The 25,605-nt window shown below is 53.7% G+C and overlaps 1 protein-coding gene across 1 annotated transcript; it reads left to right on the forward strand.

Annotated features, from left to right (window-relative positions):
- The first annotated feature begins 1,274 nt into the window (after positions 1–1,274).
- Positions 1,275–22,873, forward strand: F10 (coagulation factor X). Its single transcript, XM_079136736.1, has 8 exons — positions 1,275–1,432; positions 4,936–5,096; positions 14,530–14,554; positions 15,715–15,828; positions 17,476–17,607; positions 19,266–19,510; positions 21,174–21,291; positions 22,264–22,873. The coding sequence occupies exons 1-8, from the start codon at positions 1,363–1,365 to the stop codon at positions 22,848–22,850; spliced, it is 1,452 nt and encodes a 483-aa protein (XP_078992862.1). The 5' UTR covers positions 1,275–1,362; the 3' UTR covers positions 22,851–22,873.
- The last annotated feature ends 2,732 nt before the right edge of the window (positions 22,874–25,605 follow it).

Raw genomic sequence — 25,605 nt, forward strand, 5'->3', positions numbered from 1 at the left:
GCCCAGCGTCGGCATTGTCTGTCCATTCCTGGAGGTGGTCAGAGCGAGCGCTGGGCCAGGTGCCCGTCCAGGTGCTGGAGACAGTGAAGAGCTGGACAGAGTCCCCTTGCTCATAGGCCATGTGCACACGGCCACAGCGGAGGAGGGATCGCTGATGGGCACGTTTGCAGTGCAGGGCAGTGGGCAGCACTGCGGGCGTTAGGAGCCTCGCTCCTGCTCACTCTCTGCAATCACAGAGCACCTGCTGGGTGAGGATGCAGTCAGCTCTGGCCTCCCCAGTGGCTCGCTCTGCCTCTGTCAGGTAGGGACTGGGCAACCATAGTGCCCACCAGCCAAATGTGGCGCTTTCTCCCAGAGACCTGGAGTGGAGAAGCTCACTGTGCCTCTGGGCATCTCATCAGCCACCGAGCAGAGCCGCGCAGGGCCTGGGGCGGTGGGGGCTTTGGGATCAGCAGCAGCCGCCACCTGGGCTGGGCCCCCTTTAGTGCACACACCCCCGCAGATCCCAGGCCGCCAGAGGGACGCACCCAGGAGCTGAGGCCCCTGCCACAGACCTGAACTCAGTGCCCGGCCCACTCCCGATCTCAAGGTCGCCTTTGCAGCAGCTACTTCTGGGACTTAAATGGTGAGAATGAAACCAGGCGAGCCCCGGTTGTCCCCAGAGGTGGTCAGTACCAAACAAGGGCCAGGGCTCCCGATGTCCAGCCCCTGGGCACAAGCCCAGCAGGCAGACCCCGGGTCCTCTTCCCTGACTGCCCTCTGGGATGCCACACAAGTGAAGAATGAACATTTCCGGGTCACTTGTCCCCTGGCAGCCACCTGGTGACATTGTGTAGCCATGGCCAGGGAATCCCCAAGCCTGACCCACACCCGTGGGCCTGCCTGGGCCAGCCAGGGGCCCTGGAGCCTGGGGGCAAACCCCACTCACCTGAGGGCCAGAACAGGCCTCCCTCTATCTCAACCTCCATTTCTGTTCTTGAGAAATGATCAGAAAATGTCCCTGTTACCAAGGTCGTGAAGACTAAGTGAGAGGGAGATGTAAGCACCACAACCACAAAGCAAGTACCCAATGAGGTTTCTGCTCTCTCTTACAGCAAGGAGCTCCTGAAGGCAGCAGGCCCTACTGGGCACTGCTTCCAATGAGGACAAGCGCGGCCCAGGCCTCTGCAGCTGCCACTCTGCCTGGGGAAGGCGGGGGCTGGTGACCACAGGCCCAGTCCCCTGCCCTGCCCTCACTGCAGCCAGGCTCCAATCAGGAGGCCAAGATAAGAGAAGGACAACAACCACCCGGGGCCCAGGCTGAGTGAACCTTGCCCCGGCACCCATCACGGCAGGGACGAAGTCGCTGTCCTAGGCCACACCATGGGTGGCCCTCTGCACTTCTGCCTGCTCAGCGCTGTCCTGGTCAGCCTCCTGGTGCCTGGGAGAAGTGGTGAGTGGCCTGCCCTTTGCACTGCAGCATGGCCCCTGGAGGAAGGGGCCAGGGCAGAGGGTGGGCCGTGGGGAATGTGCACAGTGGTGCTCTGGCCACAGCACAGGCTGGCCTGTCCTTCCCAGCCAAGGGCAAGTTAGGGCCAGCTGCAGTCTGCAGGAGAGTCAGATGGGCAGCTCAGAGGTCACGAGAGATTCGAACACAAGAGGAGACGGAGCGAGAGAAGGGGAAGCAGGTGAAACAGACAGTGAGATGAAGACAGAGATGAGGAGAGACGGCGGAGAGAAGCACAAGCAGAGACGCAGGGCTGCCACACCTGGGCCAACCACAGGGAGGGCAGCCAGGCCCAGGCCCCAGAGCAGTGCTGGCTTTAAAGCAGAGCCAGTCCAGGCACAGGGTGCCAGCTGCGCCCAGTGCAGAGGAGGCTGAGCTGCCTGCGTCCCAGCTCCACGCTCCAAGTGTGATCTGCTCTTCACCCACTTGACCCTGACTCTCAGCACCACAGTCGGCCCTCCTAAAACGCAGTGTCCGCCTGCGCCACCACCAGGTACCCCGATCCCACGGAGACAGCCTCCGAGGACTGCAGCATGCCAGGCGGCAACTGGAGAAACATGCGGCACAGCTGACAGGCAGAGCGGCCGTGTCTGGGCCGCATCTGGGCCGCATCTGGGCCTCCACTGACTTAGCACGTGTGTACCTCACACTTGGGCCTTTCAAATCGCCTGCATAGGTTCCTCAATTTAGAAAGCGTGACTATCGGGAACACCAGGTCTACATGACCGAGGGAGGGTGAGCGTCGTCAGAGCCTAGAACACGCTGGGGGCGCTGAGCCAGAGGCCGGGCCCATGCGCTCAAAACTTACCAAACACCTCCTGGGGCCATGTGGTGGAGAGAGCTGCAACCAGGCCGGCCGTCTTTTTGCACAAGGACACATTCCAGTTGAGAGGGCAGCACACCTGCAGACGTGTAGCATTAGACAGTGATGGTGCTTGAAAACCAGCAGGGGAAGGAGTCAAGAGATAGGGGTGGGGACAGCTTCTGAGTGGGTGGTGGGGTGGGGTGAGCCACACAGTATCCAGGGACAGAATCCTCTACACAGGGAAGGTGGCAGGTGCAAAGGCCCTGGGACGTGAGAGTGGTGGGCACAGTCTGAACAGCAAGTGGCCAGCATGGTGGGAGAGATGGGTCAAGGGAGCCTTGAAGGGGGAGACCCAAGAGGCCCTGCCTTGGGATCAAAGACCTCTGATTCTAGCCCAAGGCCTGTGTGCAGCTGTGGCTCCTTCTTGGCTTCCTTAGGCATCACCCCCTCTGCCCTGTGCTTGTCACCTCCTCATCCCACTTCAAGCTCCCAGACTCTACTGTACCTCCACCAGGCAGGAACACCAGGAAGAGGTGTGACTCGGGTGGGGCCTGGTGTAACAGCCTGGGAACCTCAGGGAGGGAGGCCGAGGGGAGGGGCCTGGCTGCTGCGGGAGGGTGAGTTGCTCCCAGGGTCAGTAGAGACAGACTCTTGCAGCAGCTGTGAGCTATTGCTGCGGCTCTGTCAATACAGAAGGAAAACGAAGCCTATGTCAGTGTGGCTTCAGGGAAGCAGGCCTCATGGAAGGAAGGGAGGACCTCCGAGCAGCGTGCAAACGTGTGCATTAGAAGGTCGGGCACGGGTTAAGACATGGGTGTTCAGGCCCACACCAGGTCCACAGGTTGCAGTTTGGCGAGCCCTGGACAACAGGTCTGAGGCTGTGCAAGCCCCAAGGAGCACCAGGAGGAGGCGCCAGGGAACAGGCACGCCACTCTCGCCTCCCTCAGTGGCTGAGGACAGTACTGTGCGGTGTGCAGGTGGCAGGAGACTGCCAGCTGGGAACACCAGCATGTGCAGACTTGAAAAACCCATACTGTGTTCTACTTCACAGCAAGCACTGGGTGGCAGAGGCAGAGTAATGGGGAGGGGCCCAAGAAACCAGCCTGAGCCTGGCTTTGTTGGGATAACCAAGTTGTCCTAAAAAGGGGGTGGGATTTGGAAAAGAAAGTGATCTGAGGTAAGAACGAGGCTCATGTTCGTTAAGCACCTGCTGTGCACCAAATCCGACATTAGGTGTTTTATACGATCTTTATACAACTCAGAAATAGTATCATAGTTTCTACTTGTCAATAAAATGCAGTACACGACTGAGGTATATTTGAAGTTCAGGACTGCTTGACCCCATCTTTACATTTTGGACGTGAACAGTTTGGCGCCCGGAGGCAAAGAGTGACATGTGCCTCAGTGAGAAACTTGGAGCTCAGAACAAGTCAGCACCAGGAACAGCGCCTGGAGGGTCATCTCCCTGTGGCGAGACCCTGCACTCCTAGGGGAAGGATGACCAGGGAGGACAGAGGGTCAGAAAAGAATGTGAGGCCCCCTGATCCATCTAGGGGTCTTGGGTTTGTTGTTTCTGCTCAGCAAAGAACTGAGGAGCAGGACATAGACAGCAAGTAAGCAGCAGTTTATCACAAAAGTGACAGAGACGGACTTCTCCGGGAGAAGGGGCCCTGGAGCTGGGAGTCTGGTGGGGAGCTTTGGCCTGTTCTTTTCATGGTCCCTGGAGTTTCCTCCTCTCCTCCCTGTCCACGCTCTCCTATGATAGACTGGCGCCCCCCACCCTATCCACTCGTCTGTTTTAGTTTTTCCATTGGGTCTCCCTTAGGAGCACGAGTTCAGAAGTGCCTGATCAGGTCCCCCGCTGGTGTCCATGAGTGCTTTTGTCAAGGAGGAGGTTGGCCTCATCAGGAGACCCTTCCATGCTCCTCTGTTCTGTCCTGCCCGACCTCCTCACCTGCCATGCTGCCCTGGCTGCCTAAGCCCTCTACGTCCCCCTCAACCCCACGTCACAAAGGAAGGGGCAGGAGTGGGAGACAGGGAGGCCAAAGCAGATGGGAACCCAGGGTCCCGCACACAGCACAGAAGGGTCAGACAGATCTGACCCAGGGCATTGAAATTAGCAGATCACAGCATATGTCTTTGTCATGAAATCAATTTAGTGGTTAAAGATGAAATATAATAGAATCAAATAGAAAAAGATGTGGCAAGTACTATTTTGTAGAAAACAGAAGTACTAGTTCTTAAAACTTGTTTTAATTCTGTGTCCTGAGAATTTATGTACATTATACTTCTTACAGGTCAAGATCAGAGAGCTCACAACTGCCCACTCAACCAAGAGCAGAGGCCCTGAAGTGTGGGTGGGCCTGGGTGGGGAAGAGGTGTGGCCCTAGGGGCATGGCCTGGGGTGCTGAGGGGAAGCCCTGAGCCAGGAGTTTGCCCAGGAGGGTTTGGGTGGCCCTGCAGAGGATGCCGCGCGGGGCTGGTGAGCCGACTGGATGGGGCTTCCTTCCAGAGCATGTGAGGAGTGCTGAGGGAGGGGGCGGCCCCACGCTCCCCGGGAGCCGAGGGAGGAGCGCTCAGCCTCTGGAGGCACTGCAGGACGGGGAGACCAGGTACACCATCTGTGTCCTTCCTTGTCCTCTAGTGTTCATTGACCGGGAACGTGCCAACAGCGTCCTGGTAAGGACCCGGAGGGCAAATTCACTCTTTGAAGAGATGAAGAAAGGAAACCTCGAAAGAGAGTGTATGGAAGAGACGTGCTCTTATGAAGAGGCTCGAGAAGTCTTCGAGGACAACGACAAGACGGTGAGTCCTCCACACTGGAGGACGGGCACGGGGGCTGTCCCGGTTCCGCGCTGCCCAGGGGCTGGTCTATCGGGGTCCGTGCTACCCATAGACAGGTCTATAGGGCTTTGTGCTACCCCTGGGCTGGGACGCCCAGGCTTTGTGCTACCCCTGGGCTGGGACGCCCAGGCTTTGTGCTACCCCTGGGCTGGGACGCCCAGGCTTTGTGCTACCCCTGGGCTGGGCTACCCGACTTTGTGCTACCCTTGGGCTGGGACGCCCAGGCTTTGTGCTACCCTGGGCTGGGACGCCCAGGCTTTGTGCTACCCCTGGGCTGGGACGCCCAGGCTTTGTGCTACCCCTGGGCTGGGCTACCCGACTTTGTGCTACCCTTGGGCTGGGACGCCCAGGCTTTGTGCTACCCCTGGGCTGGGCTACCCGACCTTGCGCTACCCCGGGACTATCACGTCTTGTGCTCCAGCGCCGGGCTGGCCAGCAGGCCTACGCGGGCCCTGCAAGGCTCTCCTTCTGGTCTCCCTGCGGCACCTAACGGGCAGGAAACCAAGGGAGGGATGCCAGTGTCGCTAAAGCCATTTAAAACATAACCCGCCACTCAACAGCCGCAGAGCAGCGTCCTCCCGGGGCTGCGTGGACGCCGGAAGGGGCGGGGCCTCGGCCGGCAGGAAGCGCGTCACTGGCCTCGCGGGGCTGCGTGGGCGCCGGAAGGGGCGGGGCCTCGGCCGGCAGGAAAGGCGCCTCCGGCCTGGCCCGCGAGTGTCTGAGCGCCTGTGCGCCGCCTGCGGCTCGTGCCCTGCGCGGGGCGAGGCCGGGAGGGAGTAGTGGCAGCCCCGCGAGCGCTGGCGGAGGGAGCGGTTTGGCTCTCGGCCTCCCCGGAAGCCACGCGGGGCACCGGCTCCCTGGAGGGGGCATCGGTGCCCAGAGAGCGTGGTAGCTCGGGAGGGCCGAGCGGACCAGCCTCTGCGTCCCTGCGCCGAACGCCGGACGAGACCGCTCGGAGAAAGCGGCTTCCGCGGTGCCCGCGGTTCCGGAGGTTGGGCCAGTGGGCGGCCCCAGGCCTCTGCGCCCCGGAGGAAAGCGGTCCGCCCGGGGGTCTGGAAGGTGGGAGGCCACGCACGACCCACCTGCCCGCCCTGCCTCCCAGCCGTTCAGACGGCGGGCTGAGGTTGGGTCCTCGCAGCCCCCTCGGACCCCGGAATCCGCCTTTGCGCAGGCGCTTGGGGCTCCGCATCCCAGCTGCGGGGAGCGCCCAGGCCGCTGGTGGAGGCCCTGTGCCTCGCGGAAACTGCCGGGACGCTGCGGTCGGGCCTGCCCTGCCCGGCCGAGGCACCGACGTCCGCTGGGCCCCGTGTTTGTACCCTAACGTGAGAGAAGACCCCGTTTGCTGCCAGGGAACCCAAGGGGGAGAATGCACTGGACACTGACCGACCTAAGGCACAGAAGTTGGCGCCTTCGGGAAGAGCGTGCAGCCTGACTCGGACGGCCTTGCATTTCTGGAGAGCCGCGCCTACAAGGGAATTCTTGTGTCGCCATCCATTTGACAACTGTAGCTCATTTCAGCCATCAGAAGGGAGAAAAAGAACTCTTTTTTACTCTTACCAGATAAATAATGTGTATCTATTACAAAAATAACTTAAAGAACTATTTTCATTTTAAGTATTTGTTTAATACAGGTGAATATATAGTCTTGGAGGTTAATAAAAGTAGGCTGGGGTTAGTTCAGTAGTAGAGCATGTACTAGCATGTGCAAGACCCGGAGCTTGATCTCCAGCACCAGAAATAAGTTTTGGTTTGCACGTGAGATGTCCCCAAAAACCTCATGTGCGAGACAGTGCAAGAGAGTTTAGAGGAGCAATGACTGCGTTATGAGAGCCCTGACCCAATAAATGAATTAATCTCCTGATGGGACTGCGTGTGATTGAAGGTAGTGGGTGTGACTAGAGGAGGTGGGCATTGGGGTATATATTTGTATTTAGCAAATGGAGCTCTGCTTCCTGATCATGTGAGCTGCTTCCCTCTGCCACACTCTTCCACCGTGATGTTCTGCCTCACCTCAAGCCCTGAGGAATGGAGCTGGCTGTTTATGGATTGAAATTCTGAGCCCTCAAATAAACTTTTCCGCAATTGTACTGGTCGGGTCTTTTAGTTGCAGCAGCAAAAAAAAGTACTAAACCAAATTGGTACTAGGAGTAGGATCGTGGCTGTGACTAACTTGACCAAGTGGTTCAGAAGCTTTCAGAGCTTTCGAGAATTGGTAAGAGGAATTCTGAGATGTATAGCAGTGCAAGCTGGGAATGCTTTTGATTGTTATAAGCAGAGCTAAGTGAATGGTTCTTGTGGAAGCTCAGAAGATCCGAATGCCAGTGGGACCATGGACAGTGAAACAGCGCTCAAGAGGGTTCAGAGGAAAAGGAATTTGGACTAGAGGCCGTTTGTGTTATGTTCTGGCTGAGAAGTTGTTTGCATTTTGCCTGTGTCCTGAGACTCTGTGAGGCCAGTTTTAAAATGCATGGACTTCTTAATCTGGTGGAAGAAATTTCTAGACAGCAGAGCATTCAGGCAGTGGCATGGATATGGCTGGTGGCTTTTATTCAAGAGCAGAAAGATTGAAAAAAAAAAAAAACTTGGGACTTGAAAGATGGAAGTAAAACCGGGACTAAGGGAGTTGAAGTTGTTAACGACATTACTGCCACTGAAGACATGCTGAAGACTGCCCAGAGACGATAAGAAACACGACTGGAGGGGATCTCCTGAGCTGGCAGGACCACACCCATCTCAAGCTCAGGGAGTAAAGGTGGAAATCATCTTTAGAAGAGACCTGTGGGGCACCTTTCTTACATAAGGGGGCTTAGGGAGTTTTTTCAACATACTCAGCTACCTAGGCACTCAGAGGCTGCTGCAGCCAGGGTCCCTAGAGAATTGACTGCTGCTCAAGAAGGCAGCAGACCTTGGCATCAACTACATGATGCTGGTTCTGCAGGGTGCTGAAATCTTGGCTTCCACCAAGGTTTCAAAGGAAAGCCTTGGAGGCCAGGCAAAATGTAGCAGGATTGGAGTCCTTGTGGGCACTCCTTGAGAAGGCAAGGTGTGGAGATTTGAGAAGCAAGCCGAAGCTGCAGTGAAGAACCCCAAGATTGAAAATGCCAATAACGTGGGACATCTTCCTAGGAAAGCTGCAGGAATTGAGCACAGACAAGTCAACAGAAAGGTTCCCTGGGTTGCAACCAACAAGGCCACAGGGACAGAGCTACAGAGGCCTTTGGACAGAATATTACGATGTCATATGCCCCAGATGCTGTAAGTGGAGCTACAGGGCTTGTTTGCCCAGCTGGATTTTGGTCTTGGTTTGGTCCTGTCTCTTCTTTCTATGCCTCTATTTTTGTAAATGGAAATGTTTACTCTGTATCTTTGTATATTGAATACTTGTAAATCGCTTTTAATTTTTTATAGGAATTAATGATTTGCCCTGAGTCTCAGGAGACTTTGGAATTGAACTTTTAGACAATCTTGGAACTGTTGAGACAGTGGGGCCTCTTGGAAATGAACTAAGTGTATTTTTCATTGTGAGATGGGCATGAACTTTTGGGGGCAAGGGCAGAATGTTATGGTCTAGATGTGAGGTGTGCCCCAAAAGCTCATGTGTGAGATGATGCAAGAAGGTTTAGAGGAGAAATGATTGAGTTATGAGAACCTTAACCTAATCAATGGATTAATCCCCTGATGGGATTAATTGAGTGGTAACTGGAGGCAGGTTGGGTGTGGCTGGAGGAGGTGGGCATCGGGGGCATGGCTTTGGGGTGTGTGTGTGTATACACACACACACACACACACACACACACACACATATATATATATGTATGTATGTATTTAGCAAGTGAGATCTCTCTACTTCCTGATCATCATGTGAGCTGCTTCCCTCCACCACACTCTTCCTCCATGATGTTCTGCTTCACCTCAAGCCCTGAGGAATGGAGCCTGCTGTCTATGGATTGAGACCTCAGAACCCATGAGCCCCCAAATAAACTTTTCCTACTCTACAATTGTGCTGGTCAGGTCTTTTAGTCACATCAGGGAAAACAATAAAGAATGGTTAAAAATAACTGTAATGCTTATCCAAGTCATGTTCCACCTCTTCTTCTCAGCATTATTTCCCAGACACTCTTCTGTATAGCTACCATACTTCAAATTCTAGAAAGCTAAATCATATGGGGGAATTTACTATTCTCATGTATTGCCAATTGAATTATTTGTAAATATTACTATATTTCTTCTGGATCATATTTTCTAATAGGTTCTCCAGCATATCTTACAAATTTAAAAGTGTGAACTCATGAAATGTTTTCTTGTTATAATGGAATTAAACTAAAAGATCAGTACAGAAATATCTCCGAGTATTTGGAAATTAGCACACTTATGTATAATCCCAAAACCAAATAGGAAATCCCAAAAGATTTCCAAGATATATGAATATACGACATATAAAGTCAGTGAATGAAACTTAAAAAAAAAAAAAAAAGCAGTGCTTAGAAATGATTATTGAATGCTCGTACTGGAAAAGAAGAAAGGGCTCAATTTGATAATTTAAGCTTCCACCTTAAATGCCCCACTTACAGGTGGGGCATGCCTGTAATCCCAGTGATTTGGGAAGCTGAGGCAGGAGGATCTCAAATTTGAGGCCAGCCTCAGCAACATAGGCCCTAAGCAACTTAGTGAGACCCTGTCTCGAAATAAAAAATAAAAAGGGCTGAGAATATGCCTCAGTGATATGAGTGCCGCTAAACTAAATCCCCAGTACAAAAACAAACAAAAAACAGTATCTCTCAAAACTTTTCAATGAAAAACTGTCAGCAGACTATGAATAGATGGGAATGAATTTCAACATGATAAAGGGTATCTTGAAAGAACCAACTGCTGATGTGGTACTTAATGGTGAGAAATGAATGTTTTCCTACTGAAATTTGGAACAGGTCAGGATGCTCATTCTCAGTTCCTGATTGCCCGTTGTGCTGGAGTTCCTAGCCATAGGAAGTCTTCCCAGTAAGTCAAGAAATAAAGCTGTCCCTACTTACAGATGGCATACTACTCCACATAGAAAACACCAAACACCAAAAGAATGATTTGGTTATTTGGTTTGGTTTGGGGTTTTGTTTGTTTTGGCACCAGGAATTGAACCCAGGGGTGCTCTTGTGAACTGAGCCACATCCCTGGTCCTTTTTTAAATATTTAGAGACAGGGTCTCACTAGGTTTCTGAGGCTGGCCCTTGAACTTGAGATTCTCCTGCCTCTGTCTCCCGAGCAGCTGGGACTATAGGCGTGTGCCAGGACATCTGGCCAAAAGAATAATTCATAAAAGAAAAGATAAATGATAAATTGATAACTGGACTTTGTCCAAATTAAAACTTTTGCTCTGTTAAAAAAAATAACATTAAGAGAATGAAAATATAAACAACAAAGTATTTGCAATTCACATACCCAAGGAGAAATTTGTGTTCAGAATATATACACTAATGACTCAGAAGAAGAAAATAAACACCTAAGAAATTTTAATGAAGAGACTTGATTAGCTACCTCACCAAAGAGAAAATATGAATAACAAGCCAGTGTTGAATATCTTCTTTTTAACACTGTAGGCCATTTCAGAAATGTGAATCATCAACAAAACCTCTATAACTGAGAGAGCAAAAAACAGTGACCCACGACAAGTGGTGGCTAGATGTGGACTAACCAGAGCCTTATATGCTACTTAGGGGAAGTACAGCGGCACCCTCGTTTGAATAGTCAGAGTTCCTTACAAGTAGATCACATGACTCAGACACCATGTTCATCTTAGAGCCACCATAACAGTACAGCAGACTGCGGCTCAGAATATCAGAATGTATCCCTGGTGGAACTGGAGATGACGAGCCGGTAGCCATCCCTGTTCACGTGAACACCTCTACACAAAGGGCAGCAGTCCTGTTCACTCTGCCAGTCCATGTCTTTCGATTGAGGAGTTTAGGCCATTAACGTTCAGGGTTATTATTGAGATATGATTCGTATTCCCAGTCATTTGGCTTATTTTTGGTTTTTAAGTTGGCTTGGTTTCTCCTTTGAGTGGTTTTTCTCTAAGGTAGTTCCTCCCTTTGCTGACCTCCATTGTTGTTTTCCATTTACTCCTCGTGGAATATTTTGTTGAGAACATTCTGTAGTGCAGCCTTTCTATTTGTAAATTCTTTTAACTTTTGTTTATCATGGAAGGATTTTATTTCATCTTCAAATCTGAAGGTTAGTTTTGCTGGGTATAGGATTCTTGGTTTGCAACCATGTTCTCTCAGAGCTTGAAATATGTTGGTCCAGGTCCTTCTAGCTTTTAGAGTCTGGGTTGAGAAGTCGGCTGCTATCTGTAGTGGTCTCCCCTGTACGTAATCTGATGCTTTTCTCTCACGGCCTTCAAAATCCTATCTTTATTTTGAATGTTAGGCATCTTTAGTATAATGTGCCTTGGTGTGGATCTGTTGTGATTCTGTGCATTTGGTGTTCTGTAAGCCTCTTGTATTTGATTTTCCATTTCATTCTTCAGGTTTGGGAAATTTTCTGATATGATTTCATTGAATAGGTTGTTCATTCCTTTGGTTTGTATCTTTGTGCCTTCCTCAATCCCAACAATTCTTAAATTTGGTCTTTTCATGATGTCCCATAGTTCTTGGAGATTCTGTTCATGATTTCTTACCATCTTCTCTGTTTGGGCAACTTTATTTTCAAGATTAAATATTTTGTCTTCATTGTCTGAGGTTCTGTCTTCCAAGTGGTCTAGTCTTTTGGTGATGCTTTCCATTGAGTTTTTTATTTGGTTTATTGTTTCCCTCATTTCAAGGATTTCTGTTTTTTTTCTTTTGAGAATCTCTATCTCTTTGTTGAAATGATCTTTTGCTTCCTGCACTTGCTCTTTCAGCTTATTGGTATTATCATTCATTGCCTGCATTTGCTCTCTTATCTCATCCTTTGCTTTGCGAATCATCTTAATCATGTATAATCTGAAGTCCTTTTCTGACATTTCTTCTAACATTCTGTCATTGGATTCTATTACTATAGAATCTAGATTTGTTTGGATCATTTTCTTCCCTTGTTTTTTCATGCTGTTCATGTATCTTCCCCTCTAGCAGTGCAGATCTGGGGTATTACAGATTTCCCCCTGTAGGCTTATAGTGGCCCTATAGGTTTCCAATGCCCTTTCTTTAAGGGGAGATCAATATTAGCAGTGCCCAATTCAGACACTATGCAATCCTAGACCAAATAGCCCCTGACAATGAGCTTCAAGCCTCCAGCAGGTGTCTCAGGATGGGTTTTGCCCCACCTAAAGATTGGAGCTACGGCTTCCAAGATTATCCAAGATGGCCGCTCTGGCTTCGAAATGTGTTGGCAAATGGGGTGCTGCAGCCCAGAGTGTGGCCATGGTCAGCTGGAGGTCCTGGAGGCGGGATGCGGTTGGTCAGGCAGGGGTCCTGGAGGTCAAGTGTGTTTGGTGTGGTTGTGGGATCCTGGAGGCCGGGTGCAATCAGTCGGTCTGGGGTCCCGCTGATAGGGCGCAGTCAGTTGGTCTGGGGGTCCGGGCGGCAGGGAGCAGTCAGTCGATGTGAGGGCCCCAGAGACCGGGAGTGATTTTTTGGGCTGAGGGATCCTGGAGACAGGGCTTAGTCAGTCTGGCCAGGGGTCCTACAGGGCCTGGCTGTTGTCTCAAAATGGCGGCAGCCATGTGTAATCACACCTGCAGGTACTGTGACAGTGAACTTCCAGGCAACAGCAGGCAACTGGTGCTCCACTGGCGGTCGGCGATCAGTTTGCTGACGGTTGCCGGAGGATCGGGAGGTGAACCTCGTGCGTTGGGTAATGTATAGGAGTAAGGCAGGCGATGGACAGGCGAGAGGCAGGCAAATGGCAGATGATAGGCGCCTGACAGTGAGCAATCTGCACTCAAAAAACGCGTTGATATGCTGGCAGACTGACGGATATGACGCTCACATCAGTAACTGGCTCACTGCAGCATTGATCAGGAGGCTGGGAGGTCTCCCAGTTTCAGAGGCGTTCAGTCCATAGTCAGCCAACTCCATTGCTCTGGGCCAAGTTGAGGTAGAAGATGAGGGAGAAGGGTGTCCTGTTCACTCTGGATGGACGAGTGAACAAACTGCTACAGCTCCACAGGGGACTGCCAGTCAGCAGTGACGGAACAGACTCTTGGTGTGTGTTAACCTGGTGGATTTCAAAGGCACTGTGCTGAATGAAAGACGCAAGTTTCATGAGGTTGCATGATGTACATGATTCCATTTGTGTGACAGTGTGAAAAGTCCTTGTGTGTGATGCAGAATAGATCAGTGACAGGTGGGGAGTACAGATCTGCTCCACATTCTGATTATGGTAGTAGTTACACAAGTATATATATATACGTGGTGAAATTCATAGAGTTGTATGCCAAAAGTTGATTTTACTGTGTGATTTATATAAAAAAAAAAATTGAAAAGACACTGCGTTAGTTTCTAGGGCTACCATACCTAAGTGTAACAAATCAGTTGCCTTAAAATATCAGGGATTTAGTCTCTTGTAGTTTTGGAGATGCCAGATCAAAAATCAAGGTGTAAGATGCTGGGGATATAGCTCAGTTGAAAGAGTGCTTGCCTAGCACGCACAAGGCCTGGGGTTCGATTCCCCAGCACCACCAAAACAAAAAACCAAAAAAAAAAAAAAAAACAAACCCAAGGTGTAGGCAGGTTGGCCCCCCTGCGGAGGCCGGGAGGACATGATTGTGCCTATCTCCACACCGGGGGTCCCCAGGACTACTCTGTCCTTCCTGCTCACTGGCCTCTCTGGTGGCTGCAGGTGTTCTCTGTGACGGATGGGGACAGGCTCATTGAGTTGAGACTCCTGATGCTCCAGGGCCATCCCCTCTGGACCCTTACTTTATTTACATCTGCAAAGACCCTGTTCTAATTTTCGCACATGCTGGGGTTCCTGGTGGGCCTGGTGGAGGGGACCCTACTGAGCCAGCCACAGATAGAAAGACGAAGACTGAATGTCCCCAGTGTCCCTGGATCCTGATGATCTGGTTTCAACGTATCAACACTTCTGTAAGCAATGTGATGATTACTGACAAGCAGATGATCCATTTCTGAATTTTTGGTCTGCATGTCTAAGACCATTCACTGAGCAGCAAGGGATTGGCAAACAGCACTAACTATTCTTGGTACATTCTGTTTCTTGGGAATTAACTTGGAAGTTCAACAAAAATGTTTCATTTAAGGCAAATTAAGCCAGGTCTTTACTGATAGAGAAGATTTGCATCTTTTCCCTTTTAGATCAGGTGATTCAAGAACAGTTCATTCCTAGGCTGAGTTGCTGCTGTGGTTGCTATTGGTGTGAAATATCTGCTTTCCTAATGTGCTTTTAAATATTTGTTTTCTTTTAGAATGAATTCTGGAACAAATACAAAGGTGAGGTGTTTTCTGTTTGGATCCTAAGTGAGAGAGGCTCACTACGATATTTAAATTCAGAGAGATTGTATTTGACTTTCAAAAATACTTGGTGAATTTCCTTCCTGCTCCCGTTTAGATCTTATGCATTTAAGATTTTGCCTTTTGGATGTTTCCACAATAGTTACTTTAAATTGGTTTCACAGTAATTTTTATTAATTCTAGTTTTATTTACTTAAGTATAGATTTTTGGTACTGGGGATTGAGCTCCAGGGCACTTTACCACCAAGCTATATCCCCACCCTTTTTATATTTTGAGACAGGATCTTCCTAAAAGGCCCAGGATGACCTTAAACTTGCAATTCTCCTGCCTCAGTGTTCTGAATAGTTGGGATTACTAGTGTGCACCCCTGTGTCCAGCGAGAATTTTTTTTCTTTTGGAGGTGAGTCTCACTATGTCACCCAGGATAGTCTCAGACTCCTGGGCTTAAGTGATACTCTGGCTTCAGCTTCCTGAGTAGCCATGACACCCAGCTCAAATGTAGGTTTTAATCTTTTTATTCTTATTTGAGGATACCAAATTCCATGGTAATTCTTATAAAAATACAAGTGTATTATAAGAAAGCAAAAAATAGAGTCTGAAAGATTGGATTCCCTAACAAGCTAGCCACCCTGACTTAAATCTTCTATCACCTAAGAAGGTCTTAATGGTGACTACCTAATAATAGTATCTAAGCTTATCAAGTGGCAGTTGACCTAGATCTGCATTAGATGCTGAACTTCCAGCAAGAACTGGGAAGCCCACATCCGTGCTGGACAGGTGTCTCTGCCTTCTCTTCCACCCCAGAGCACTTGGAACGTGGAGCACAGCACCTCTCATCAACCCTTAGCTCAGAAGCAAGCGTCCACCATTGCCCTAGGTGGCCACTGTGGCCACCAGCCCAGAGCTCCGCTCTGGCCAAAACACACTGTAAAGCCTCTTGGCGGAAATAGGGGCAGCCAAGGGCCAGTGAGGCAGGGCCACCAGAGGGGGCACAACACAGCCCAGAGACAGTGTTGTTCCCAGCGCAGCAGAAGGGAGCTCAAGCCGGCCGCCGCTGCATGCCAGTGCCAGGCCGTAGGGCACAGTGGTTCTGGGGTGGTGACATGCCTGCAGACTGGTGCCAGCTCCCCCTTTTCAGATGGTGACCAGTGTGAGAGCGATCCTTGCCAGAACCAGGGCAAGTGCAGAGATGGCCTCGGAGAGTACTCCTGCACCTGCCTGGATGGGTTCGAAGGCAAGAACTGCGAATTCTGTGAGTCCCTCTGCGCGGCTGTCTTCAGAGCAGACGTGCCTGCGGTGGGAAGTGGAGGAGGGAAGCTGGGAATTCGTGATGAGACGGCCTGTGTGACTTCCAGGCCGTCATCCTGTGCCCCTGCAGAGCCCCTGACCCAGGGTCAGGGCACAGGAAGACAGAAGCTCTCTGCCACTCTGAGAGGGGCCACAGAGCACCCACCAAGCCCAGATGCTCCGAGACTGGGTGGATGGCTTGACTCTGCTCCTGAGGCTCCTTGTAGCCTGGGCCACGATTCAAAATCACCTCCTTCTACTTAATGTGTCAGTGCAAACAGCAATGAGGGTGCTTGACATTGGCCAGCTGCAAAGTTTTGATACATTTAATTCATTCTATATGGGAGCATCACGGAACTTTCCCAATATGATTAGTGATTTTTAATTTTAAAAAATAGGTTATTAATCCAGATGTCCCTAAAAAGAAAGATATGCATGTCTTTTTTTCTTTTGAATATTTCTTTAATATCACATTTAAATTTTCTCTTTAAATGCAGTATTATCATAATGTAAAGAACCTAAAAATTGTTTTCAGAGAACCAGCCAAGCTTTGGATTCACTTTGAAGATACTACCTGAGTACAGTGTGTGAGCAAGGAAATGGGAAATGAGAACTGTGGGAATGAGAGGCCTTTCTTTTATCAAGGCCAAGACTGAGTGGGATCGAAGCGCTCTGCTTCTGTGATCAGAGGCTGGCTTTCCTAGCAACCTTGAGCTATGATTCTGTCCGACTCGGGTATCACCAGAAAGGAGATGGACGAGGTGATAGAGAATCTTGTGCGCGTGTTCTTGGGTTGGATCACTTTAGGACTTTCCCCAGTGGGACTATCACTTATCGTTCCATTAAAGACCAGTTGCCTCTCACAGGCCGGTGCTCTTGATCCCAGAGCTGTGAGCACAGGTGTCCACCGCAGGGCCCTGGCTTGTACAGTGGTGCGTGGTGCGACATCTGGGCCACGGTCAGCGCTCAGAAGTTGTTCAGTGGTTGATTATGGGCGAAGGGAGAGAGTCGGAACTGAAGGCACCTCACCAAGCAGCAGGGCCCTCAGGCCAGGCGTGGTGCACACAGCCCTCCGCAGACAGCAGGGTAGGCCACAGTAGGGACCTGTCTGATCTGCTGGCCACAGGAGTGGATGGAACTTGAAGGGGAAAATAACTCCTCTGAGAATCTCCCGAAGTGCTGGGAGCAGCCTCTGTGGAGGAATAAGACTTCCAAACCTGTGTGGCACGGCGAGGGCGTCGCCCGGCCCTGACTGAACGCGATCAGCCAGCCTGCGGAGCCCCGCATCGTCGCGGAGGCCTTGGCCCACCGAGCGCCTTCTGGCTTGAGCGGGCGCCTGGTCCCGGGAGCGAGCACCTCCTGACCTCTGTCCCCCCCAGCCCTTCACTGGGCAGCCTGGGTCTCTTCAGGGCAGTGCAGCACCTGCAAGGACGCCGGGTCCCTCGGTGGCCTAGGAGGCGGCAGCAGGGCGGGCTTTGTGGGGGCCCTCTCTGGGCCACCCGTCTTCTGCAGCTGCCCAGGTGTGCCTTTCCCGCAGTGGCTCGTGTGTCTGCCGTGGGGGTGGCCGGAGCTGGTGCCCTCCTGCGGCTGCAGCCACTTCCTCTGCCTGCAGTTGCACGGAAGCTCTGCAGCCTGGACAATGGGGACTGTGACCAGTTCTGCCAGGAAAAGCAGAACTCTGTGGTATGCTCCTGCGCCAGCGGGTACACCCTCGGCGACGATGGCAAGTCCTGCGTCTCCACAGGTAGGAGGACTGAGGCCACACGGGGCTCGGGAGCTCGCCCGGGCAGGCGGGGGCTGCGTGCTGGGGGCGGGCCACACGGGGGAGCCGGAGCCTGGACTCAGGGCTGGGTCATGCGAGTGTGCAGCCCCTGGGAGCCAGCTGGGCTGATGAGCCTGCTCCTTCTCCTGAGAAACGGAGCCCGCACTGTCCCCTGCCTGAGGAGGATGTGGCCTGGAGGGAGGCGGTTCCCGCGGGCTCTGTGCCTGGCCTGGCCCCGCAGCCCCCCAGCATCGCTCTGCCTGTGCAGAGGAAGGTGGCCTGGGTGGAAGCCGAGCCAGAGGACCTTCCAACACTGATTTCGATTCTGTGGCCCCGATGTTGAGGAGAGAACTGGACCCTTAGGAGTCTGATAATAAGCTCTGGAACCACTGCTAAGGAGGCTCCCAGAGGGCAGTGAATGCAGGACAGCTCAGTGACCCCTGGGCTGGGGACAAGTGCAAGCCAGCATTCCTGGGAGGCCAGCCCCTTAGTCCACCTCTCAGGACCACGCTGGCCCCACCTCCACTGAGGCATCAAGGGGCGAGTTAGCAAAGCAGCATTCAGACTGCCCGTCAGAGAGCCAGGTGATGGAGCACATGCAGGTCCCAGCCCTGCCCCTTCGATGCCCCTGGGGACCCATTACACTGTCATATTCTTCTCAGTGAAAGAGTCTATTTCAAAAAATAAGTGATCAAAAAAAAATGGTCCCAATTACATCCTTCAAAGATGACTCCAATCATGTAACATGCAATCCTCAAAAAGAAAAGACACTGCAAATTCATTTCCATTGGTAATGAAGTTCTAAGCTCCAGCAGATTCAGAAATGTTTCAACTGAAGCTATTTCCTGACAGGCATACATATTTTTTGGCATGCAGGAATAATCACAGATCAACTGAAACAAAGGGCTGGGGAGAGTGACTCAGTGGCAGAACACTTGCCAGCATGTGCAAGCCCTTGGGTTCCATCCCAGGGCCACAAAGAGAAAGAAAGAAAGGCCAGTAGACTACTTCCTAGTGCAGAAAGCTCTGTTCCACATCGTGGAGAGCAGATCCAGAGTGCGGGAGGAAGTGCGTGCACGCTTCAGCCCAGACCAGTGTCAGGGGCTGGCCTCACCTCCTGTAATATCCCCAGCCTCCTGCAGGCCCAGGGCTGCAGACCCTGCATGAGCCCGAGTGAAAGCCCCCTGCACCCAGCTGGCCGTGGACAAGCATGAGCACAGGGGCCTGCTGTCCTGGTCCCTGCTGGCTGTGTTCCTTTCTCCCCCTCTGGCTCTGTGCACGTGCCCCTCTTTTCTGCCTTGGGTTCCTCACAGATAACGTAGGAAGAGAGCTGCCAAAATCGTGGCCCTGCCCACGGCTCCTCGCAGGAGCCAGGACGCGGCAGACGTAGTCACACAGGCCACCTGCGAGTCACTTTTACTTGTTAGTGCATTTGCAGGTAAGTCGCAGGCACCTGTACGTGTGCCCTTCTGCTTCTGCTTGTGACCAGAGCTCTGTGAGGCGGGCCATGCAGACAGCTGCACCCACCTGGGGCTCAGCCACCACCGGCAAGCGCCACCTTCTGCCGGGTGCTGCTGGCTTGAACCAGAAGGGGCCTGTGGAGCCCTGCTTGCTGAGGGCCCTGGCTGTGCTTCTTTCAGATCTCTTCCCTTGTGGGAAACTCACTCAGGGACGGAGGAAGAGGTCGGCGGACCCAGCCACCAGTAGCGGTGAGGCTGTGCCCAGGACCACCACACTGCAGTGGGGTGGCCTGGACAGCCTGCATCCCACCCAGGACCCCTTTGACCTGTTCCACCCCAACCAGACAGACGTCGAGAAGGAGAGCAACAACCATGGCCGGATTGTGGGTGGCCGGGACTGTAAAGAAGGGGAGTGTCCCTGGCAGGTAACTGTCCCGAGCTGCTCTGCACAGCTGCACCGGGACCCCTTCTGCCCAGCACCTGGGGAGACATTCGGCCAGCCGAGGGCCGGCACCCCGCACAGGCAGAGCACACTGGCCACAGCCCCCTGGGAGGCAGGAGCGCTGACTGGCCTCTGCTCTGCCACCCTGACCCAGCCTGGCGTTCTCATTGCTGGCCTTCTGTGCCCAGGGCTGCCCTGTTCTGGGAAAGACAGAAAGTCCTAGTCCTAAAATGCCAACCTGCCCATAAGGAGACAGTCATACCTGTCAGCAGGTGAGCGGCCACTCCCAGTGTTGTGCCCTGCGGCTCGAGACCCCACAAAGACCACCAGAGACCACGATCAATGCAAGCAACAAAGAGTCATTTATTGGCAAGCTCGAGCCTGGTCCTCCGCGCACTCGGTAACCTGGTGACGCTAAGAGGCCCCGAGCCTTTGTTCAACAGGCCTATTTATAATGAAAGGCAAACAGTTTTACAGTGTTCTTTTTAATTGGCTGACATAAAATTATATACGATGTTATTTTAAGTTCTGAGTCTCCAAGAGGAGTGTTATCATTATCTTTTAAGTTTGCTTTTGCACTGGCAAGGTCAGCCGCCTGGCCTTTACGGATAAGAGATGAAGATTCTTTGCAGCTTTTATGAGGGGTTGAGGGCAATTAGGGAAGAGCTTCGTACTTACACAGGCCGAGGTTTTTATGAGGGGCTGAGGGCAGTTAGGGAAGAGGCTTTTGTTACACAGGTGCGGGCTCTTTCTATCTTCACACCAGGGGGCGAGGAGGAGAGGCACTGGAGTCTCCTTTCTAAGGTGGTCTTCTTATTTTTTAATGACTCAGATGCCTAAGTCCTAAGGGGAGGCAGACAGCACCAGGAAGTACCTCAGAGAAAAGCACATCCATTTATGCTCAAAAGTAAATAAATAATAAATAGTAAAAACCACTGGATCAGGGTGCCAAATTTAAAAAAAGCAGTAGGCTTCCAGTCGCATTCGAATCCTGTGTGAATGATGGGTTTCTAACGTACGTACGTCCTGCGTGCTGCCTGGGCACGCGAGTGACCTGCGTGTGTCTGGCTCACCGGGCAGAAGGGGCCCAGTGCCTTACCTGGCAGTCCTCAGTGGGGCTGGAGGTGTTCGGGGCCCAGAGTCCAGAAGCCTGTGGGTGGCAGAACGGCTCCAGGCTGGGGACAGGTCCCTTGTCCAGAGCCCCAGGAGCGCTGGCCGGCTCCGCGCCTCTGCTCCTCCCTGGGACGTGTCTAGGGAGAGCTCATTGTGTCGGTGCGGAGCTGCGAGCTGGGGTGTGGCGCACGGACCCACAGACCTGGGAAAGGACCCGCCACCTGTCACCACCTCAGCTTCCCGTGGCTGCAGCCAGGGGAGGGCGGCCAGCTCTCCCACAGCCGAGGGTGGACGTGAGCACCCCGGGGCCTCTGGAAAGGGCCCCAAGGCGCTGGGCTGAGGAGTGGCTCCAGAGCGCAGGGGAAGACTCCCGGGCTGCCCGGCGGGAGGCACGGGAAGGGGGCTCTTGGGACGGGCCGGCCACCACGAGACGCTCTGCCTGCTGAAGCAGCACCTCTGCAGCCTGAGGCCAGGAGGCCAGGCTGCTCCTTGACGGGCCCGCGTGGGTGGCTGACTGACTCTCACTGCCGCAGGCTCTCCTCATCGACGAGGAGGACGAGGGGTTCTGTGGGGGCACCATCCTGAGCCCGTTCCACGTCCTCACTGCGGCCCACTGTCTGCACCAAGCCAAGAGGTTCAAGGTGAGGGTAGGTAAGTGACACGCATGTCCTGGTGCCCCGGCTCCGCCAGTCATCACCACTGGAACAGGTCCAAATAGGGCAGCCCTGTTGAGAGGCCGGGAGGCATTTTACTGAGAAGGGCAAGGAAGTGGGGGTGGGGGCTGTTGACCTCCCTGGGCCGCCCAGTCCCTGCCCAGTGTCCCCAGAGGCCCTCCTTGTCTGGCTGGCCGTCCCTCCAGGGCCTCCCGACCTCCTTCTCCCTCTCTCTGCAACTCTGTTCCCAGCCTCCTGCTTTTGTCTGTGGGTTGTTTGGTTAATGTCTGTCTCTACGGACTCCAGAGCTGCCCAGAGAAAACCCAATGCAAGCCACAAGTGCAACGTGAAGTTTTGTAGTAGCGCTAAAGTCCTGGTCACACATTTAATAAGTACATAGAACAGGTGGAGTTCATTTTAGTATCATATCTGATTCGACTCATATGCCCAAAATATCGACATTTCAATGTGAAGTTAAATAAGTCACTTGGCACCCTTCTTCCCTTTCTAAGTCCAGTGTGACACGATTCCTCCGGCTCAGTCATGCCACGTTGCAGGTGCTCAGCTGGTCACGTGGCCCAGCTAACCTTGAGCTCCCTAGCACCTGGACAGGGGTCCACACACCACACACACAGGAAGCACCTACCAAGAGCATGAAGAATTGAGAGGCCCCCAAGTCCTCACACGTGCCCAAATATCCTGACCCCCTGGGCAGTCACCTGTCATGACACCCCAGGAGGGACACCCAGGTCCTGATACCCCAGGAGGGACACAGGTCCTGACACCAGGAGGGACATTCAGGTCCCGACGCCCGAGAGGGACAAGGAAGGTCGTTTCCACGTGCTCTTCTTTCTACTCAGATGTGGCCACAGACCATTTTCAACTAGGTGACGACGAATTCTTTGAAAGTAGCTGACATGCAAACACCATCCCAGGGAACTCACTGCTGTGACCTCCTCTCTGGCTCCAGGGGACCGGAACACAGAGCAGGAGGAGGGCAACGAGATGGCCCACGAGGTGGAGCTGGTCATCAAGCACAACAGGTTCGTGCGGGAGACCTATGACTTTGACATCGCGGTCCTCCGGCTGAAGACGCCCATTGCCTTCCGCATGAACGTGGCTCCCGCCTGCCTGCCCCAGAAGGACTGGGCCGAGGCTACGCTGATGACGCAGAAGACGGGCATCGTGAGCGGCTTCGGGCGCACCCACGAGAAGGGCCGGCCATCCAGCACGCTGAAGATGCTGGAGGTGCCCTACGTGGACCGCAACACCTGCAAGCTGTCCAGCAGCTTCACCATCACCCAGAACATGTTCTGTGCCGGCTACGACGCCAACCCGGAGGATGCCTGCCAGGGGGACAGTGGCGGCCCCCACGTCACCCGGTTCAAGGACACCTACTTTGTGACGGGCATCGTCAGCTGGGGAGAAGGGTGTGCAAGGAAAGGGAAGTACGGGGTCTACACCAAGGTCACTGCCTTCCTCAAGTGGATTGAGAAGTCCATGCGGGCCAAGGGGCCTGCGACAGACACCCCAGCCTCGGCCTCTCCTCCCCATTAAAGCTGTGGGCTTTGGAGACTCGCCGGGCCGTGTCTGGTGTTCGGTGTTGCCCCACGGAGCAGGCTCATTCCTGGGGGCTGCCCGGCTGCAGAGCTCAGAGCCCTCCTTCCTACCCTGAGCTGTCCCTGCCTGCCTGAGGTGGGACCTGGTGCCCTCTGCAGGCAGGTCTGCCTTGCCCGAGCCAGAGCCCGGGCAGCTGTGCCTGGGGACCACTGTCCCTGTGGGCGCCCTGCTGGCACCACCATGGAGCCGCCCCTCGCCGCACAGGTTCCTGTCCTCAAGGGACCTAGGCTGCCAGTCTTAGCTGATGGGCAGCTCCTTCGTCACATGCCGCAGCAGCACAGCCATCAGCCCTGCGGCACCACGAGGTCAGGAGGGCCCACGCAGACCTGCCGACTCCGACACCCCTCCCTGGCCCCTTCACTCCCACTCGCCTCCCAGAACTAGACAGTGTGGGATTGTGGGTAGCAGTGCTGCTTCCACGCCACTCCCTGGGAAAGGCAGGCTTCCTGGTGAGCAGAGAAGCTTCTCACTGCTCTGCCTGGGCCGCTGCCTGGGAAACATGCAGGGGTTGCCCTGAGCTGTGCTGTGTGATGAGCGTCACCCCTGCACTTTACCTGTTTACCAGGGAACCCCCAGCAGAGGGCTGTGATTAGGTATGATTAGGACCCTTTGGTGCCAGACCTCAGAACTAACTCTAGAGTCTCTGGGATGGGGCCATTCTGGAAGTTTCTGGAATTCTTGACCCATCACACCACCAGAGCAGTGGTGTGCTGGAGAGTGCAGGGCTCCTAGGTCCTCTCCTGCACAGCTCAACACTGCCTCCAGGCCCTGAATTATAGGAGAAAGAAACCAAGCCAGATTTGGAAGCAGAATCGGTTGTCCGGCCAGGCCCTGCACCTGTTTCCCAAAACTCCTGTACAGTTTGCATTTTGCAAAACTTTGCTGAGCAAAGTTTAAAAGCTCTAATATAAAACCCCTGGAAGTCGAGAGCTGGCAGAGCCTTTTGTAAACATTTTGCAAGGTTAGGAAAAGTCAACGTGAACCAGTACTCAAGTTCCCAGAACCAGTCTGGGGCCGCCCACACAGGTCCAGTGAGCCTGGGTGTTTAAACACGCTGTTTGGCTGCCTCGAGGCCTCCAGGTGTGCCCAGTACCTCACAGCCCTCCCGCAGAAAGGGCTCTGGTCTCGGGAGCTGCCCTGTCATGTCTGGGGTGTGCAGCAGGACTTGGGGTCTGGTCCAGGTCCCTGAGGCAGACACAGACACAGACTCCTGCTTCTGGAAATGAGAGGTTGTGTGGGTCCAGATGCACAGAGGCACACCAACCTTAGCTGTCACTGTCTGTGCCTTGCGGGCCACTGTCACCAGATGCCTGTGCCCCTGGGGTTTTTGTGCATGGGAAGGACATGGAGGCCCCCTCGGCAAGAGGGCAGGCCCTCAATCACCCCTGGTACGGGCATCCACTGTTGGTCCATCCAGAAGAGTCCAACTCGGACTCTCAAGGGAAGGTGGTCACGGGGCAGGGGTGCCTCTGACTCTGCAGGGCACGGGGGTGGCCACAAGTCTGTGGATCCTGTGGGACCTGCAGTGACTGCCCTCCTTGAGCATCACTTCCTCCCAGCAAAACGTGCAGACTGAACCCACGTTGTCTACCGTGCCACAGGGGCTGTCTGCAGCTGCTGCCTCCAGAGCTCCGTGCAGGAGCATTCCGTCTGGACGGCGAACCCAAGGTAGGGGCAGCAGGCACAAAGGTGGCCAGGAAGCAGTGTCTGCCAGTCTTTCTGCCAAGAGGGAGGGGACTGCAGAGGGGCAGCGCGGACCCTGCCCCTGCCCACCTCCATGCACACGCAGCCCGGTTCCCGGTCGGAGGCAGGAGCCCTGAGAGTGCAGGGAGCCCAACCTGCCTGGGGGCCAAACTCAGTCTGCTCAGAGCAGCCCCGGGGCACCCAGATGGGCAGGCAGCTGGAAGGCCGGATGGGAGGTGATGAACGAGTTCTCCAGGAAGAGGCCAGCTGTCTTTAGTTCCATCCTGGTGGGGCCCCGTAAAGGGTCTAGGGTCAAGACTCCATTGTGCAAGAACCCTGCCCCCGCGGCCACCATGCGGTCACTGGACAGGTGGGCGCCATCGTGAGCACACCCTTGGTGGGGGTTGTCAGACGCTGACGGGTGGGCCTCAGGGGAAAGCTGTCGGAGGCTAGAGCCTCGCCAGGTGGCCTCAGAGAGCTGCTCAGAAAACATCCATCAACCTACCTTTGTGCTGGCGCAACCTGATGGACCAGTGGTGGAAAGCATGACCCTCAGTGAGGGGACAAATGGGCAGCCTGTGTCCCTGACACACATGCTGGGGAGCATGCGTGCGTCTTCATGTTGGGGCCTGCCAGGCGTGTTCAGCCAACCTCATCACGGGGGTGTTGGGCAGCGCACCCCAGGAAGGCCAGGCTCCTGGTACCAGTCAACCTGGACAGTGGCCAGGACAATGTGGCAGTGAGGCCGAGGCCCCAGCGTCCTGACACATGCCCCTGTAGGGTGGGGAGGGAGAGGGGGCGGGAGGCAGCTCCGTGTGGCACAGGCAGGTCAGGCTGAGCAGGTCAGGGGATTTCGCCTCCCATGCTCTGCATGATTCCAGGGCTCAAAGGCACACTCTGTTCTCAGGGAAGGCCCTGGCCATGGTCCATGTGATGCTCCAGTTGCAGGAAGCCCTGACCATGCAGGACCCCAGTGCTCAAGCGGACATAGACAGGACCCAGAAGAACA

The sequence above is a fragment of the Sciurus vulgaris genome (assembly GCF_902686455.1).
Source record: "Sciurus vulgaris genome assembly, chromosome: 4".
NCBI classification, from domain to species: Eukaryota; Metazoa; Chordata; class Mammalia; order Rodentia; family Sciuridae; genus Sciurus; species Sciurus vulgaris.

Bases quoted from the DNA above. Each gene is read 5' to 3' on its own strand.
- F10 (XM_079136736.1), top strand. From the start codon at position 1,363: ATGGGTGGCCCTCTGCACTTCTGCCTGCTCAGCGCTGTCCTGGTCAGC. The intron at 14,555-15,714 runs GTGAGGTGTTTT...CCCCCTTTTCAG, and splicing joins ATTCTGGAACAAATACAAAG to ATGGTGACCAGTGTGAGAGC. The intron at 15,829-17,475 runs GTGAGTCCCTCT...CTCTGCCTGCAG, and splicing joins AGGCAAGAACTGCGAATTCT to TTGCACGGAAGCTCTGCAGC.